The following is a 12,842-nucleotide window of genomic DNA, read 5'->3' as shown; positions in this document are numbered from 1 at the left end:
TAGAGAGAAATAGTGATTACTTTCTAAAATTGAAATAATTTTAATGTTAAAAGCTCTTTAATTAGGAATAAGATCTTAACACATCTACAAGGTATTGAACCTTCGAAGAAGTCAAAACTTTTGTTTGGATTTTATTTGAAAATCTTGCTTTTATTGTAATGCATAAAAGTTTCCTATCACTTATTTAGTTGAATTATTAATTTAAATTAATTTAAGTCAATTGATTTTACATGTAACAAAATTATATAAAACAAATATGTGTCATAAATATATGCCAAATAAAACATATATTATTTATTACATATATTATTTGCCGATTATGTGAATATGTATAACGTATTTATTTTCCATAAATGTCAATTAATACAGAATAAATGTCATAAAATCCTTAAATTATTTTAAATTAAATTAAAAAAATTAATTTGCCAACCTCTCCAACCTTCACAATTTGAAATGCAGTACTGCCCATAGCAAACCCACGCTTTTATGCGAATGCAATCATTTTCAATAGAACATTGGAACCACCCCCCACATTTCGCCCACACAATCACTTTGGAAATTCTGATTCGCTCGAGAACATTTATACACTCACATTAAGTTTAACAGAATACACGCATACACACACACAGGCAAGAACACACAAACAAGTATTCACACTCACTTTTAAGTGGGGTGCAGACTATCATACTGGTGTGTCATACGAGTTGCGCTCTCTCTTGCTCAAATTTCTTCTAGCGACCGAATTTGAACAGGTATGACACACAAGAGTAGGCAAAATTTTTGAAGAGTGCTTTTGCGGGTAATGTTGTGAAAATTTGTGTGTTTAAAATAAAATTTTAAAATTGAAAAAATTGATAGTTAACGTATAGGTTGTGCTTTGCTTATAATTGATTATAATTTTGTATATTTTATATATGCCGCGTTTTTTTTTGCGATCTTTATATTCACAGCTTTGGACATCCCACAAACAGCGATTACTTTTATTAACATTCGATGAAAGCATCTAAAAATGCTTTATCTGCATCCATATTCATAATTTTTTTAGATTTATTGGTCATTAAGCACAGTAGTTAAAATGAAAAGATCAGTAAAGGACCGTAGTTAATTTCATTCACTACCTGTAAAGTTTCTTAAGAAATTTTTCATAAATAGATCATACAAATAATGTATATATATATATACATAAGAATGTATATATCTTCATTGTTTTTGAAGAAATTTGATCATTTCCATATATTTGTTAGTTAAAGGTTATTAACATTTAAAATTATTTTATTTTAATAACAAGTTTTAACAAAGAAAAGCATATTTAGAATACAAAGTATTATGTCTTAAATTTAGGTTATTAATTAATTGTTATTACGACCAATTTTCAATATGTTTTTTTATTACTGGGCTTAGATCATAAATTTAACGATGTTTATATATAGATGTTTTTTTAAAAAAAATTTTACTTATAATCATCGTTTATAAATTAAAATAAAAGAAAATAAAATATTTAATAAATTAAATAAAATATTTAATATATTACATAAAATATTTAATTGTATTTTAATTTTTTATAAGAATTTTATGTAAAAATTTATATTTTTTTTAACTAAGATACAATTAAATATTTAACACAAATTTATAAGTGTGATTTTAATAATAATAAATATAATAATAATAAATACATTACTAATAAAATAATAAAAAACATATTAAATTTATATTATAATTCTACATATTCCACCTGCTTACAATAAATTTGCAAGGCAAAAATGCTCTTGTATGACGTATGAATCGTTAGGGGTGACAGACTATCATACACAACGCGTATGCGAGAGCTGTTCACCAAAATTTTGGTGAGCACGCCAACACGTTGGTAAAGGTGGCAGACTATCATACCTGTGTGTCATACGACGTTTTTCTCTCTTGTATGACATACCAGTATGATAGTCTGCACCCTACTTTAAGGTGAAGGTTGTGTGGGATTCGGTGCGTATGAGTGAATAGTGCTAGTGATTAAAGTGAGTAAAAACCGTGAGCACCAAAATATGAATGGTTCGGAAAGAAGAGAGTCGTGAAATAGTTGTAACTATTGTAACTACTCAAGGTTATGTGTAACTTTTTTGTAATTTACATGAATGAATTCTATATGGCACACGGCACAAGAAAAACGTTGAAATGGATTTTAGCTTCTCCGTACATTTTGTGAAAATTATTTCTCATTAATCCAGCACAGTGGATGCAATAGCGAAAAGTATTAATCCTGCATTTTTTATGAATCCTTAAAATCACTTTCTCACATATTAAGGGGGCTCACTTGTAAATATTTGAAGTAAGAATAACATAAAATTTATAAAATAAAGTGCTTTATAACTGCACTACATATACAAAATTAAGAAAATAACAAGACAAATGTGGTACATAATAAAATATGTGATAAAAATCAAATTCATTTCTATAAAAAAATACTGAAATACAAAAAAAAAACAAAAAAAAAATAAGAAAAACATTTTCGTTATCAAATATATTCATAAGGTTAACTGCTATATGAACAGCATTAATAGCATTGAACTCAGACAGCATAATATGCGGGTAGTAGCTTATTAAGGTTTATATTTTCACTACCGCTTTTAGTAGAATTGAATAAATACGATAAAAAATGAAACAATAATTTATTAAACGGCTAGAAACTGACATGGCCACTGCAATACTTTTAATATTTTTAGTTATGCAAGCGAATGCAGTGCGCATAATTAATCCGAACCGAAAAATTTTACAAGAACCGCCCCTTCTATTACCAAAGGACCGCAGTCAACATGAAGTGAAAGAGCATTGGCTGGAACAACGGCTTGATCATTTCGATGGGAACAACAATCAAACATGGCAAATGGTATTTGGAAAAATATTTTTTATTCATATGATTCATATTTCAGTAAAATCTAATTACTTAATCAATGAATGCAGCGTTACTTCCAAAATGATAAATATTATGAAGCTGGTGCACCACTCTTCATATTTATTGGTGGCGAATGGGAAATCTCGAAAGCCTACTTGCTTACAGGACATTTCTATGATATCGCTTTGCAACACCACGCAATGCTTTATTATGTGGAACATCGCTTCTATGGCAAAAGCATTCCGGAGAAGTAAGAATTAAATCGATTTTAAATATTAATTAGTTATTACTTTATCCTTGCTTGTTTAGTGATACTTCCTTAGAAAACCTAAAATACCTAAATATTAAACAAGCTCTAGCAGATCTCAATATTTTTATTACAACACAAAAACAATCCAGAAACAGTATGACAAATAGTAAAGTTATACTAGCAGGTGGTTCCTATGCCGGAAGTATTGTGGCTTGGTTTCAGAAAATATATCCCGGTTTAGCAACCGCTGGTTGGGCCTCAAGTGCACCGCTATTTGCAAAAATGGATTTTTATGGTAAGAAATATTTTAAAATAAAACTTCTGCAAACAATTAAGAAAATGTAAAACCGAAATTCACTATGATTTTAAATTCTTTTAATTGGGTTTTGGAATTTCTAAATTATTACAAATCAATAAATATTGTTGTATTAATCAAGAATCCAAGTAAAAATAAAAGCATTCCTCCGGAAATAGCTGAATATACACATCTTATTGGTTGTGCTGTATCACTGCTTCCACCAATGATTATGATATCAACACAATGGATGAGTATTGAAATGAGTATTACGACGGCGACTTTTACGTAGTTATTAAAAAAGTCATTCAAATAAACTATTTAAACTATATAAAAAGTATTTCCAGTGATCATAATATGTTACCTTTCCTCTTCGCACTTTTGTGAAGGAATATAATAAATTTGTGAAGATATTTTTAACTCAGTGAAGAAAACATTAAATACCTTATTTGGGTGTAGACATATTCATATACTTCTACCAATATTCTAATCAGCAAAACTAATTGAATTAAATTATGGATATTACTCTGATAGTCTGGATGTCTAATGATTAGCCCATTTTAATATTGGTACATATTTAATGTTATATTTCGATTGTTGAGCTAATCTATCTAAATGTTATGCAAAATAAACTGTATTATATCTCCCATTAGGTGAGGTCTCAAACTATGATTTTTATAGTTTTTATTAATTGGAAATATAACTATAGAGATACACTTATAGTTAAATATTTTATAGATGCAAAACTTTTTAGGTTTGTACATCCAATCTAGTCAGTGTCAACAGTTGATTGTTCGAACTGTGTTATGGCTTGCATATATTGCTTCATAGAAGATATACTCAATATATCAATTGCAGTGTCTGACTGCTACTTAAGCAAGATGTCCTTACCGAAGATTTTTATCCGTAATTTTTTTCTTTTTTTTCTTAACAATAGATTTCCATCATTTCACTAAATTACTTCCAATTATATATTTAATTTAATCGTAATTTTTTAAAGAATATATGATAATTGCTGGGGAATCTATAAAACGAAAAGGTGGCTCAACTTGTTATAAACGAATAAAGACAGGCATGGAAGCTTTAGCTGCACAATTCAAATTGAATGCAAGTGATGAAATTATACATAAATTGATGGTTTGCGATAACTTTGATACCATGAATCCATTGGATATTGAAGCATTTTTCAATACCGTCGGCTACTACTTTTCCGAAGTGGTGCAAAGCTATAGGTAAAACCACTGAATAATTTCTGCATATTTAAAATCTAAAACTGTACAAAAAAAATTAAAAATACTTTGTTGTCACAGTTCATATATAAAGAGTATGTGCAAAAAGTTGCTATCTCATCAATCCAATGATACAGAGGCATTAACTACATTTCTAAGTGATATGTTCTGGTTGAGGGATACGAAGTATGATGCCTGCATCGATCTCTCATACGAAAGCACCAAAAACTTTTTTGCACAAGATAATTACGGCAGTAAGTAGAGCAACAAACTAACCAAACCAATTAAGATTTTGTCGTATACCTTCATAAATAATTCTTGTAATCTAGTGCGGCAATGGTACTATCAAACCTGCTCTGAATTCGGTTGGTATACCACAACAGCTACAAGGTATCATCATCCTTTCGCTAGTCAAGTGTCGCTTGGCTTTTTCCAGCAACTGTGCCGTGATGTGTACAACAACTCGTTTACTTCAGATACCATCTCTTCGAGCATAAACCAAACAAATGCTTATTTTGGTAACACAATTAACTGGGCGCTTGCTAACAACTACGAAACCACCTTTTTCACCCACGGCCAATTGGATCCGTGGCGTGCAGTTGGAGTGCAGAATGGCAGCAATGTCATCGTTATTCCAGGTACCTGTCATATTTTAATATTGTTTCTTCCTTTTTTTTTGCTTATTTATAAACTCGTAAATGTCCGCAATGAGTGAAAATAACATCGTTTTAATTGCTTTTTACTTCTGTTATTGTTCCAGGCTATTCTCATTGCGCCGACCTGGGTTCAATCAACCTTAATGACAGTGTGGAAATGAATGTGACCAAGTTGAAAGTAGCTCATTTTCTGAACCGTGCATTGCGTACTCCTGAAAATTAAAACCAAACAAATTAAAGGACTTAGAAATTCATTTAATGGTTAATTTGACTGCAAATTGTTGAGAAATAAAGCAATTTATTTTAATGTGAGTTTTGGCATTTCGTTTATTTAACCTTCAGGAGCAAGGATATGGTTAGAAATTCTTTATTGAAATAAAAGGAAAGAAAGTCTTGAGCAAGGATTGATTCTTATTTTCTTGAACAAAATTTTACATAATAAGACATTTCGAAATGAAGACAAAACCAATATTCAAATGGATATGATTTTTTATTAATTTTTTATTAATTCTTTATCATTCCTCTTGGATTTCAAGCATTTCAGAAAAACGAGTACATCAAAGGGGTCTTGTGGTAAATAGGAAAATAACAAAGTAATTTCTGTTAACCAACCAATTTCCTAAGCCTATTGGAACCGAATTTACTGCTGACAAATGTAAATTCAATGTAATCAAAATCATTGTTTTATTGACAACGAACGAACACCAAATATGACGTCAGCCCATAGATTCACCGAAAATCAGAGAGAAATAAAACCCTCTCACAACAAACAAAAATCACGCTCTACAAGTCTGTCATCATGCCAGAACTGTTGTATGGTACGAAAGCTCTTCCAATAACCAACAGCGTTGAGAAGGCGTTAGAAATATTTGAGAGAAAATTTTTTCGGTTGATCTATAGTTCTTTACGTAATGACATTGAATACAAAATTATATGGAATGACAAGCTATATACGCTAAATCACTAGAATTGACTTAGTTAACCTTATACAAATTCAGTGGATTCGCTGGTTTAGTTATGTCGAATGAATGGAAAAAATGTTCCGGTTGGAAAGGTGCCTGATTCAGTACTCGCTGGACATACTGAAGATATTCTCATCTTCGGTAAAAGTAGCAGGTGACCAACGATATGAAGATGCTCAATACAAGCAATTGGAGACAGAAAGGCACTAATCAAGCTGACTAGAAGAGACTTTAAGGGTTTTTCTAAATCAATTCAGTCAATGACTTTATGCTTCTATGGATTCATTACAAATTAGATAATATACATAGTTTATTATTTTGATTATGAAAATAATCCAATGTTAGTTAGAAATAATTAAAATATTTGAAAATATATGTATCGAGCAGGTGAAATGTCACTGGTGATATAAGGGAGAATTGGAATTGTTGCACTGCGCCAGATCTGGCGAATATGGTGTCTGAGTGATGACAGTGGTGCTGCGTTTGGTCAAAAAATCGCGTACGACAAGAGCCGTGTGCGATGGAGCATTGTCGTGGTGAAGAATCCAATTGTTGGATTTCCACAAATCTCGTCTTTTCTTACCGATGGACTCACGCAACGCCGAGGTAATATTCTTTATTGATGGTATGACCCTCTGGCAAAAATTCGTAATGAACAACACTGCGGTAGTCGAAAAAAAGAGTGAGCATAACTTTAAATTTCGAGCGACTTTTGCGCGGTTTTTGGGTTTTGGCTCGTTTTCGAAGCACCATTCGCTCGATTGTTGACTTGTTTCGACGTCATACTCCTAAACCCATGTCTCATCACCTGTTCTGATGCGTTTCATGGATGTAGAGTCGTTTCCATGCTCATTTCTGCACACACGTTCTTTCGGTATTTTTTTTGCAAAAAATCAAGGTGTTTCGGTACAAATCGAGCTGCAACGCGACTCATGCCGAATATATTATGTAGAATGTGGAGAACGGACCCAATTGAGATGTTTAAGTTACGAGCAATCTCCCTTTCAGTCATACGACGATCTTCAATCTCAATTTTCTTGATTTTCTTGATGGACGTCCAGAACGAGGCAAATCTTCGATCACTTCAAGACCCTCTTTGATTGAACTATACCACTCGTATGCCTGTGTTCGAGACGTAGAAGAGTCCCCGTAAGCTTTCTGCACAATTTTCAATGCTTCAACACATGAAATTTCGTTGAAAACACAAAATTTCAAACAAACTCGTTGTTCAACTGAATTTTCCATAGTAAAAATTGCTAAATCCACTTGAGGTAGTCTCACATTAACAGCTGTTGTAAACAAACTAATTGACAGATGGCGCTCAAATTTGTACCATATGTCAAGAAAGGGTGTACCAACATAACAAAAATTTTTGAAAAAGGTCTATTACTTAAGGAGTAGTTAACAAAATCCTTTTTGAGCAGAAGGTATTGCTTAGTGAGGTCTGAGGGTTTTATACGTTTTAATCTCCGCGCTGAGTCAGTTGCATTGACTAATTGTAAAATTTCTGCATTTTTATGTTGTGTAATTTTCGTTGCATGGGCAAGAGCATACGTTTTTATGAAGTTCTCGACGGGATTGATTGCTAGGTCACGATGTAGGTCTGCACTACAAATGTACCAGGGCGCATTTACAATATTTCTAAGTACTTTGTTTTGGAAACGCTGTATTATCATGAAATTGCTCTTACTGGTGCATCCCCATAACTGTATACCGTAAGTCCATAAAGGCTTTAAAATTTGGTTGTAAATGAGGAGTTTATTTTGTGTCGAAAACACTGAACGCCTACCAATTACCCAGTTTATCTGCTTATACTTTAGTTCAGTATGAATAACTTAATTAAGTTAATTAAGTTATTCATAGATAAGGTTAATAAACTTTTATATACTTTTTAAAAATATCTATAAATTATTCTTAATGTTATTGACAATAGTACAAGGTAATAATAAATTCAACTGCAACTGCCTAAATAAGACGATCTCAACTTAAATAGATAACATATTTCAAAAAAGACTTTCCATTGCTACATTCATTTATTTTTCAAAGAATCTTTACAGTTCATCAAAACACCCACTCAAAAAAAAATGCACCCAAAAAATAAATAAATTCTTCTTTAAGGAGTTAAGGAGTTTTTTATCAACGAATTTAAAAGCATTGTAGTTCTCTCTCTGTATGTTTTTAAACTCACATACCTATATATATATGCAACACATATTACACTGTATAGCGATTTAGTCTATTGTTACTTTTCCCTCGAGTGAAGATACATAAAATAATTTTTAAAGGATTCCCACCATGTAAACAAAATGTCTGTGAAACACCTGAGATTTTCAGATGTGGAGCGTGGAGCGTAAATATCAGGCATCAATCTGTAGCATATTGGCAACAGACGGCAATAAATCGTCCTGCGACTATTATAGTAGCTATCAGTTCGCTCGACATAATGAAACGTGGGGTAAGTTGTGCAATATAATTTATTGCGGGATGCTGCGTTATTTTTCTCTTAAAAGTTATTGTATTTAAGATTTGATTAAAAAAAAGCACATCTAAAGTTTTAAGTTAAACTGCTAGAATGGCTTAAAAGATATAGTTTTTTCACTGTCCTTAAAGTCGTAAATGAAATGAAGCAAAATATAGTTATCTTAATGAAGTGACAACAATAATTGTCCTGAATATAGCTTAAGTCTTCTTCCAGGAGCTCTTGACAATAGCACAAAACCTTAACATATCATTACCCTTGTGTAAAACTCTGGTAATATTATTCGGATATATGTTTTTGTATGTATCAGTGAGTATAAGTTAAAATTCTATGTTTTTAATTATTCTCTTCAGCAATTTACTCTTTCTACGAATTGAATTCTCTGCTCTTCTGAAGCAAAAGCTTAGTTGTTGCTTTAGCGGTATCCTGTTGCTCAACCATAACAGGTGGTATACGCAATACCCTTTACGTCACAACCTACTCAAAAGTGTTTAAGCAACACTGCGTTCGCTTATATTAATAAAATTCTACTTTGTGCTCCAAATGCCATTTAAATGTAGATTAACAAAAACAGAGTTAAATAAGCGTCCGCTTAATATTCTCTTATTTACACTGAAAGAAAAATATCGGGAAAATAACTGAATCTTGATTAAAAAGCAGCACAAGGCTCTTTTGTTTTAGTAAATTTGCGGATGGAGGATAATTAATACTTAAAATGACTAAATATTGCATTATTTTCATCAATTCAAAATTAGACTAATACTACAATTTAAAATTGTACCTGTCTTTGTAAGTTGTAGTAAATACATATATTGTAAGTTCCTCAAGAATTTTATGTCTTAACTAAACAATTTCAATAGATAACAAATACATATATTGGAAGGTATACGATTTTAATTATGATTATATGAATTATGATTAGGTTATATACCGGCGATCCCTGAAGGATCCAGTTAGGCCTATTGGCCCATTGTGTCAGCGTATATAGGAATAACTCAGAGTTTAAAACCACCCAGAAACTTTAACGAAGCTGAAAATGCTTTTTAATGTCAGGTCTTGTTATTGGTCAAGATCCTCAAGAAAAAGAGTTCCTAACGTGTTAAATCGCTGCCGTGCGTGAGCTGGGCAGAAACATAGTAGATGAGAGGTACTCTTAACATTGCTAGAATAATGTAAATAAATTATTAAAATATATTTTGAAATCAATATTTCACAAAATACATTATAAATTTCATTGGAATTGGATGGAGTTTTTATTTTTTGAAGTAGCTAGTATATAATAGGAATTACTCACCAAGAAGATATAGTTTTGAACTTAAGACTTCTTAGCTTCAACTAATTTGAAAAATAAAGTTCTCATTTATGAGATGCAGATAAGTAATCTTTATGCCTACAAATTATTTAAAATCCCTAACTTCAATAACTAAATATGCAAGTTATGGCATTGAAAACATTTTCATAATGTGCTTATCTGTTGTAGTAATTATCAGTTGTACATTTAAATTGAAAAAGTCTTCGTAAATCTTCAGATAATGCAAATTCAATGCACATACGAGTAAATTACTTTATTCAATCGTGCAGTCAATGCGGAACTTAACATATACATTAAAATGAACGACAATCAAAGAGCCAACTAACAACACCAGAAAAAAATTAAAGTAAAGAAAATAAAATAGACGTAACATAGTGACGCCTATAAACATAATCGAGATGGACAAGAATAAAGGACGGAGGTAACTATTTTAAATATTGTTTATTTATATATTTAAAATAATCGAATTTCTTTTTTAGGATTAGAATCTTTGATCATGTTAATATAAGTAGACTGCCTAAATTGATTTGTGTTTTTTTTATAATTTACTTAAATAGTAAAATCTTAAATAATAGTCTTAAATAGTCAAATAAAAAATACCAGACAAACTATAATAAAAAATGACATATATGTACTATAATATAATGAAAACTCTGATGGATTCTTATATGTATATAATTATGGAAGGAAAAATAACAAAAAATATCGAACACGATTTATATGCATATTAAAATCAGGTTAGAATACAACTTATTTTTTGATACTTTATTGTTATTCCACAAATCTGTAAGCAACGAATAATAAAACAATTATATCGAGACCATCAAGGTATTGGTCATTTTAGAAGTCGACATAAGGATATTTGTTTGAAATTGCAAACAATATGGAAAGATCATAAAATGCCGACAAAAACAATGCTTCATTTTCGGCTTACATAAAAGCTACATAATCCTTTCAATTGTGATTATACACAGATCTTACTAATTAAATTTTAAGTACGTTCACAAATTGTTCCGCCACTGAATTCTACGGTTCCAAATTTTCTTTCATCGCTACTGCTTAGTTTTTGTTAATCATTATTTTATTTTCTCAGTTTCAAAAATAATCAATCTTAATATATCTACATAATATATCTATATCTTAAATAGCTAATGAATAACCAGGAATGAAAACTTTTATACATAGCAATAATGTATGAGAAACTATTTAGTAGCTTTGCTCTGATTCTCAGAATTCACTGTGCTTATAGCCAGATGCGATGATAAGTTACAACGACCTTAGCATTATTTGTGATAACTGTCACAACGTTGAGGCTTCCGGTAATCACAATATGTATATAACCAAAGAAATAGGAGAAAGAGGTACATACGATAAGAAGCTTAGCTTAGACATATAATCTAAAGGAATAAATATTTGAGTACAGAGTGTAAAAGACGTATATATAAAACATATATATGTTGCTGAGACGCTAGTCTTCAATTTGAATACGAAACAAATTCCAAGTCCTTAGAAAAATTGAGAAAAATTTAAGGCCAAAAAAATGTGCCACCACATAAGCAATAGCAGGAAAACGGGGTACACATATACCTGTATATTATACCATATAAAAAAATTGTGCTTTAAAGTGGTTTATATTGTTACTTTACTGACATAGATTTTACTTAAGTAATCACTTAAAATGAAGGTTTTGAAATCTGTACTGTAGCAATAAAGATGTATTGTGTACCCCGCTCTTTTAAGATGTAGGTATACTTTAAACACAAAAAAAATTTATTTATTGGCCAAAATCAGCACAAAAAAAATTCTGCGTAAAATGCCAATCTATCAGAATTTTTAAAACCTCAAACATTTCTTCAGTTTTAAAACACTTTTTCAGAGAACATAGGAACGATCATAAAAATAATAACAAAGAAGTCAATAAAATATCTGATGTAGTTCCTTCGTGAAAATGAAGAAAAATAATAGTCTGAAAACATCAAATATGTGTGTGAGCAACATGCTATCCTCTGCCGTTGGGTGGATTTTCATGGACACTGAGATACATGCGCCACTACGCATTCCTCGCAGTATGATGAAGTATTTTGTGTGCCCCCAGAAAAGGACATGTTGACATTGTACGCGCATATAAGCCAATTTTGTGTTTTCACTTTGCTCACAGCTAAGCCATTTCGTCCTTGTTTTGTGTAAATATAAACTTTTTATTTTGTTTCTTACGTTTCTTACGTTTCGTGTTCTTCCTTATCTCCTGGTCGACTTTGATTCATGTCAACTGTATCCATTAAATCTGCTGTCCTTCCGTTCCACTCCTACGGTTAGTTACATTTCCGGTTTGCTGTTTGCGTTGGTGTCGTGAGCGTCGCCCTTCAGTCAGCCAAAGCAAGCTGCTGATTACTATATTTTATAGACAGCGCAGGATACTCCATATATCCATATATACTCTTTGACAAAGCGGCAACAAGTAGTAAATTTTTTAAATTATTCTGACAAATGGAATATTTTGTCAAGTAAATGTAGTGAAATAAATGCATAGAAAAAAACAAGAAAACATACGAGTAAAGTTAAGTACGAGTGAAGGTTCCAGAGTAGACAGGACGTTTCATAAGAAAAAACATAAAGCTGGGAAATGTTTCTTTTATTTAAAACAGTCCCCTTTTAAATTAATACAGTGGGTGTTTTAGATTGTCGGACGGGATATCCGTCACACAATCTATATATTCGTTACAAGCCTCTTAGTTAATTTCAACGTCCACAAAACGCTTTCTTTTCATTACGTTT

At 31.2% G+C, this 12,842-nt stretch overlaps 2 protein-coding genes across 2 annotated transcripts; both read left to right on the top strand.

The window, feature by feature from the left end:
- The first annotated feature begins 2,683 nt into the window (after positions 1–2,683).
- LOC119675483 (putative serine protease K12H4.7) lies at positions 2,684–4,665 on the top strand. Its single transcript, XM_038086690.1, has 4 exons — positions 2,684–2,878; positions 2,953–3,134; positions 3,194–3,429; positions 4,430–4,665. Exons 1-4 carry the CDS (start codon positions 2,684–2,686, stop codon positions 4,663–4,665), a joined length of 849 nt encoding a protein of 282 aa, XP_037942618.1.
- Positions 4,666–4,755: 90 nt separating this feature from the next.
- Positions 4,756–5,537, top strand: LOC119675482 (putative serine protease K12H4.7). Its single transcript, XM_038086689.1, has 3 exons — positions 4,756–4,912; positions 4,988–5,296; positions 5,419–5,537. Exons 1-3 carry the CDS (start codon positions 4,756–4,758, stop codon positions 5,535–5,537), a joined length of 585 nt encoding a protein of 194 aa, XP_037942617.1.
- Positions 5,538–12,842: the final 7,305 nt, after the last annotated feature.

This window comes from Teleopsis dalmanni, chromosome 2 (assembly GCF_002237135.1).
Source record: "Teleopsis dalmanni isolate 2A chromosome 2, ASM223713v2, whole genome shotgun sequence".
Taxonomy (NCBI): domain Eukaryota; kingdom Metazoa; phylum Arthropoda; class Insecta; order Diptera; family Diopsidae; genus Teleopsis; species Teleopsis dalmanni.
Note: the sequence above shows the minus strand (reverse complement) of the source record. Positions and strands in the feature narration are given on the sequence as shown.

Coding starts and splice junctions, on each gene's coding strand:
- LOC119675483 (XM_038086690.1), top strand. CDS start 2,684: ATGGCCACTGCAATACTTTTAATATTTTTAGTTATGCAAGCGAATGCA. Junction 2,879..2,952: donor ACAATCAAACATGGCAAATG/GTATTTGGAAAA, acceptor CAATGAATGCAG/CGTTACTTCCAAAATGATAA. Junction 3,430..4,429: donor TGCAAAAATGGATTTTTATG/GTAAGAAATATT, acceptor AATTTTTTAAAG/AATATATGATAATTGCTGGG.
- LOC119675482 (XM_038086689.1), top strand. CDS start 4,756: ATGTGCAAAAAGTTGCTATCTCATCAATCCAATGATACAGAGGCATTA. Junction 4,913..4,987: donor TGCACAAGATAATTACGGCA/GTAAGTAGAGCA, acceptor CTTGTAATCTAG/TGCGGCAATGGTACTATCAA. Junction 5,297..5,418: donor CAATGTCATCGTTATTCCAG/GTACCTGTCATA, acceptor TTATTGTTCCAG/GCTATTCTCATTGCGCCGAC.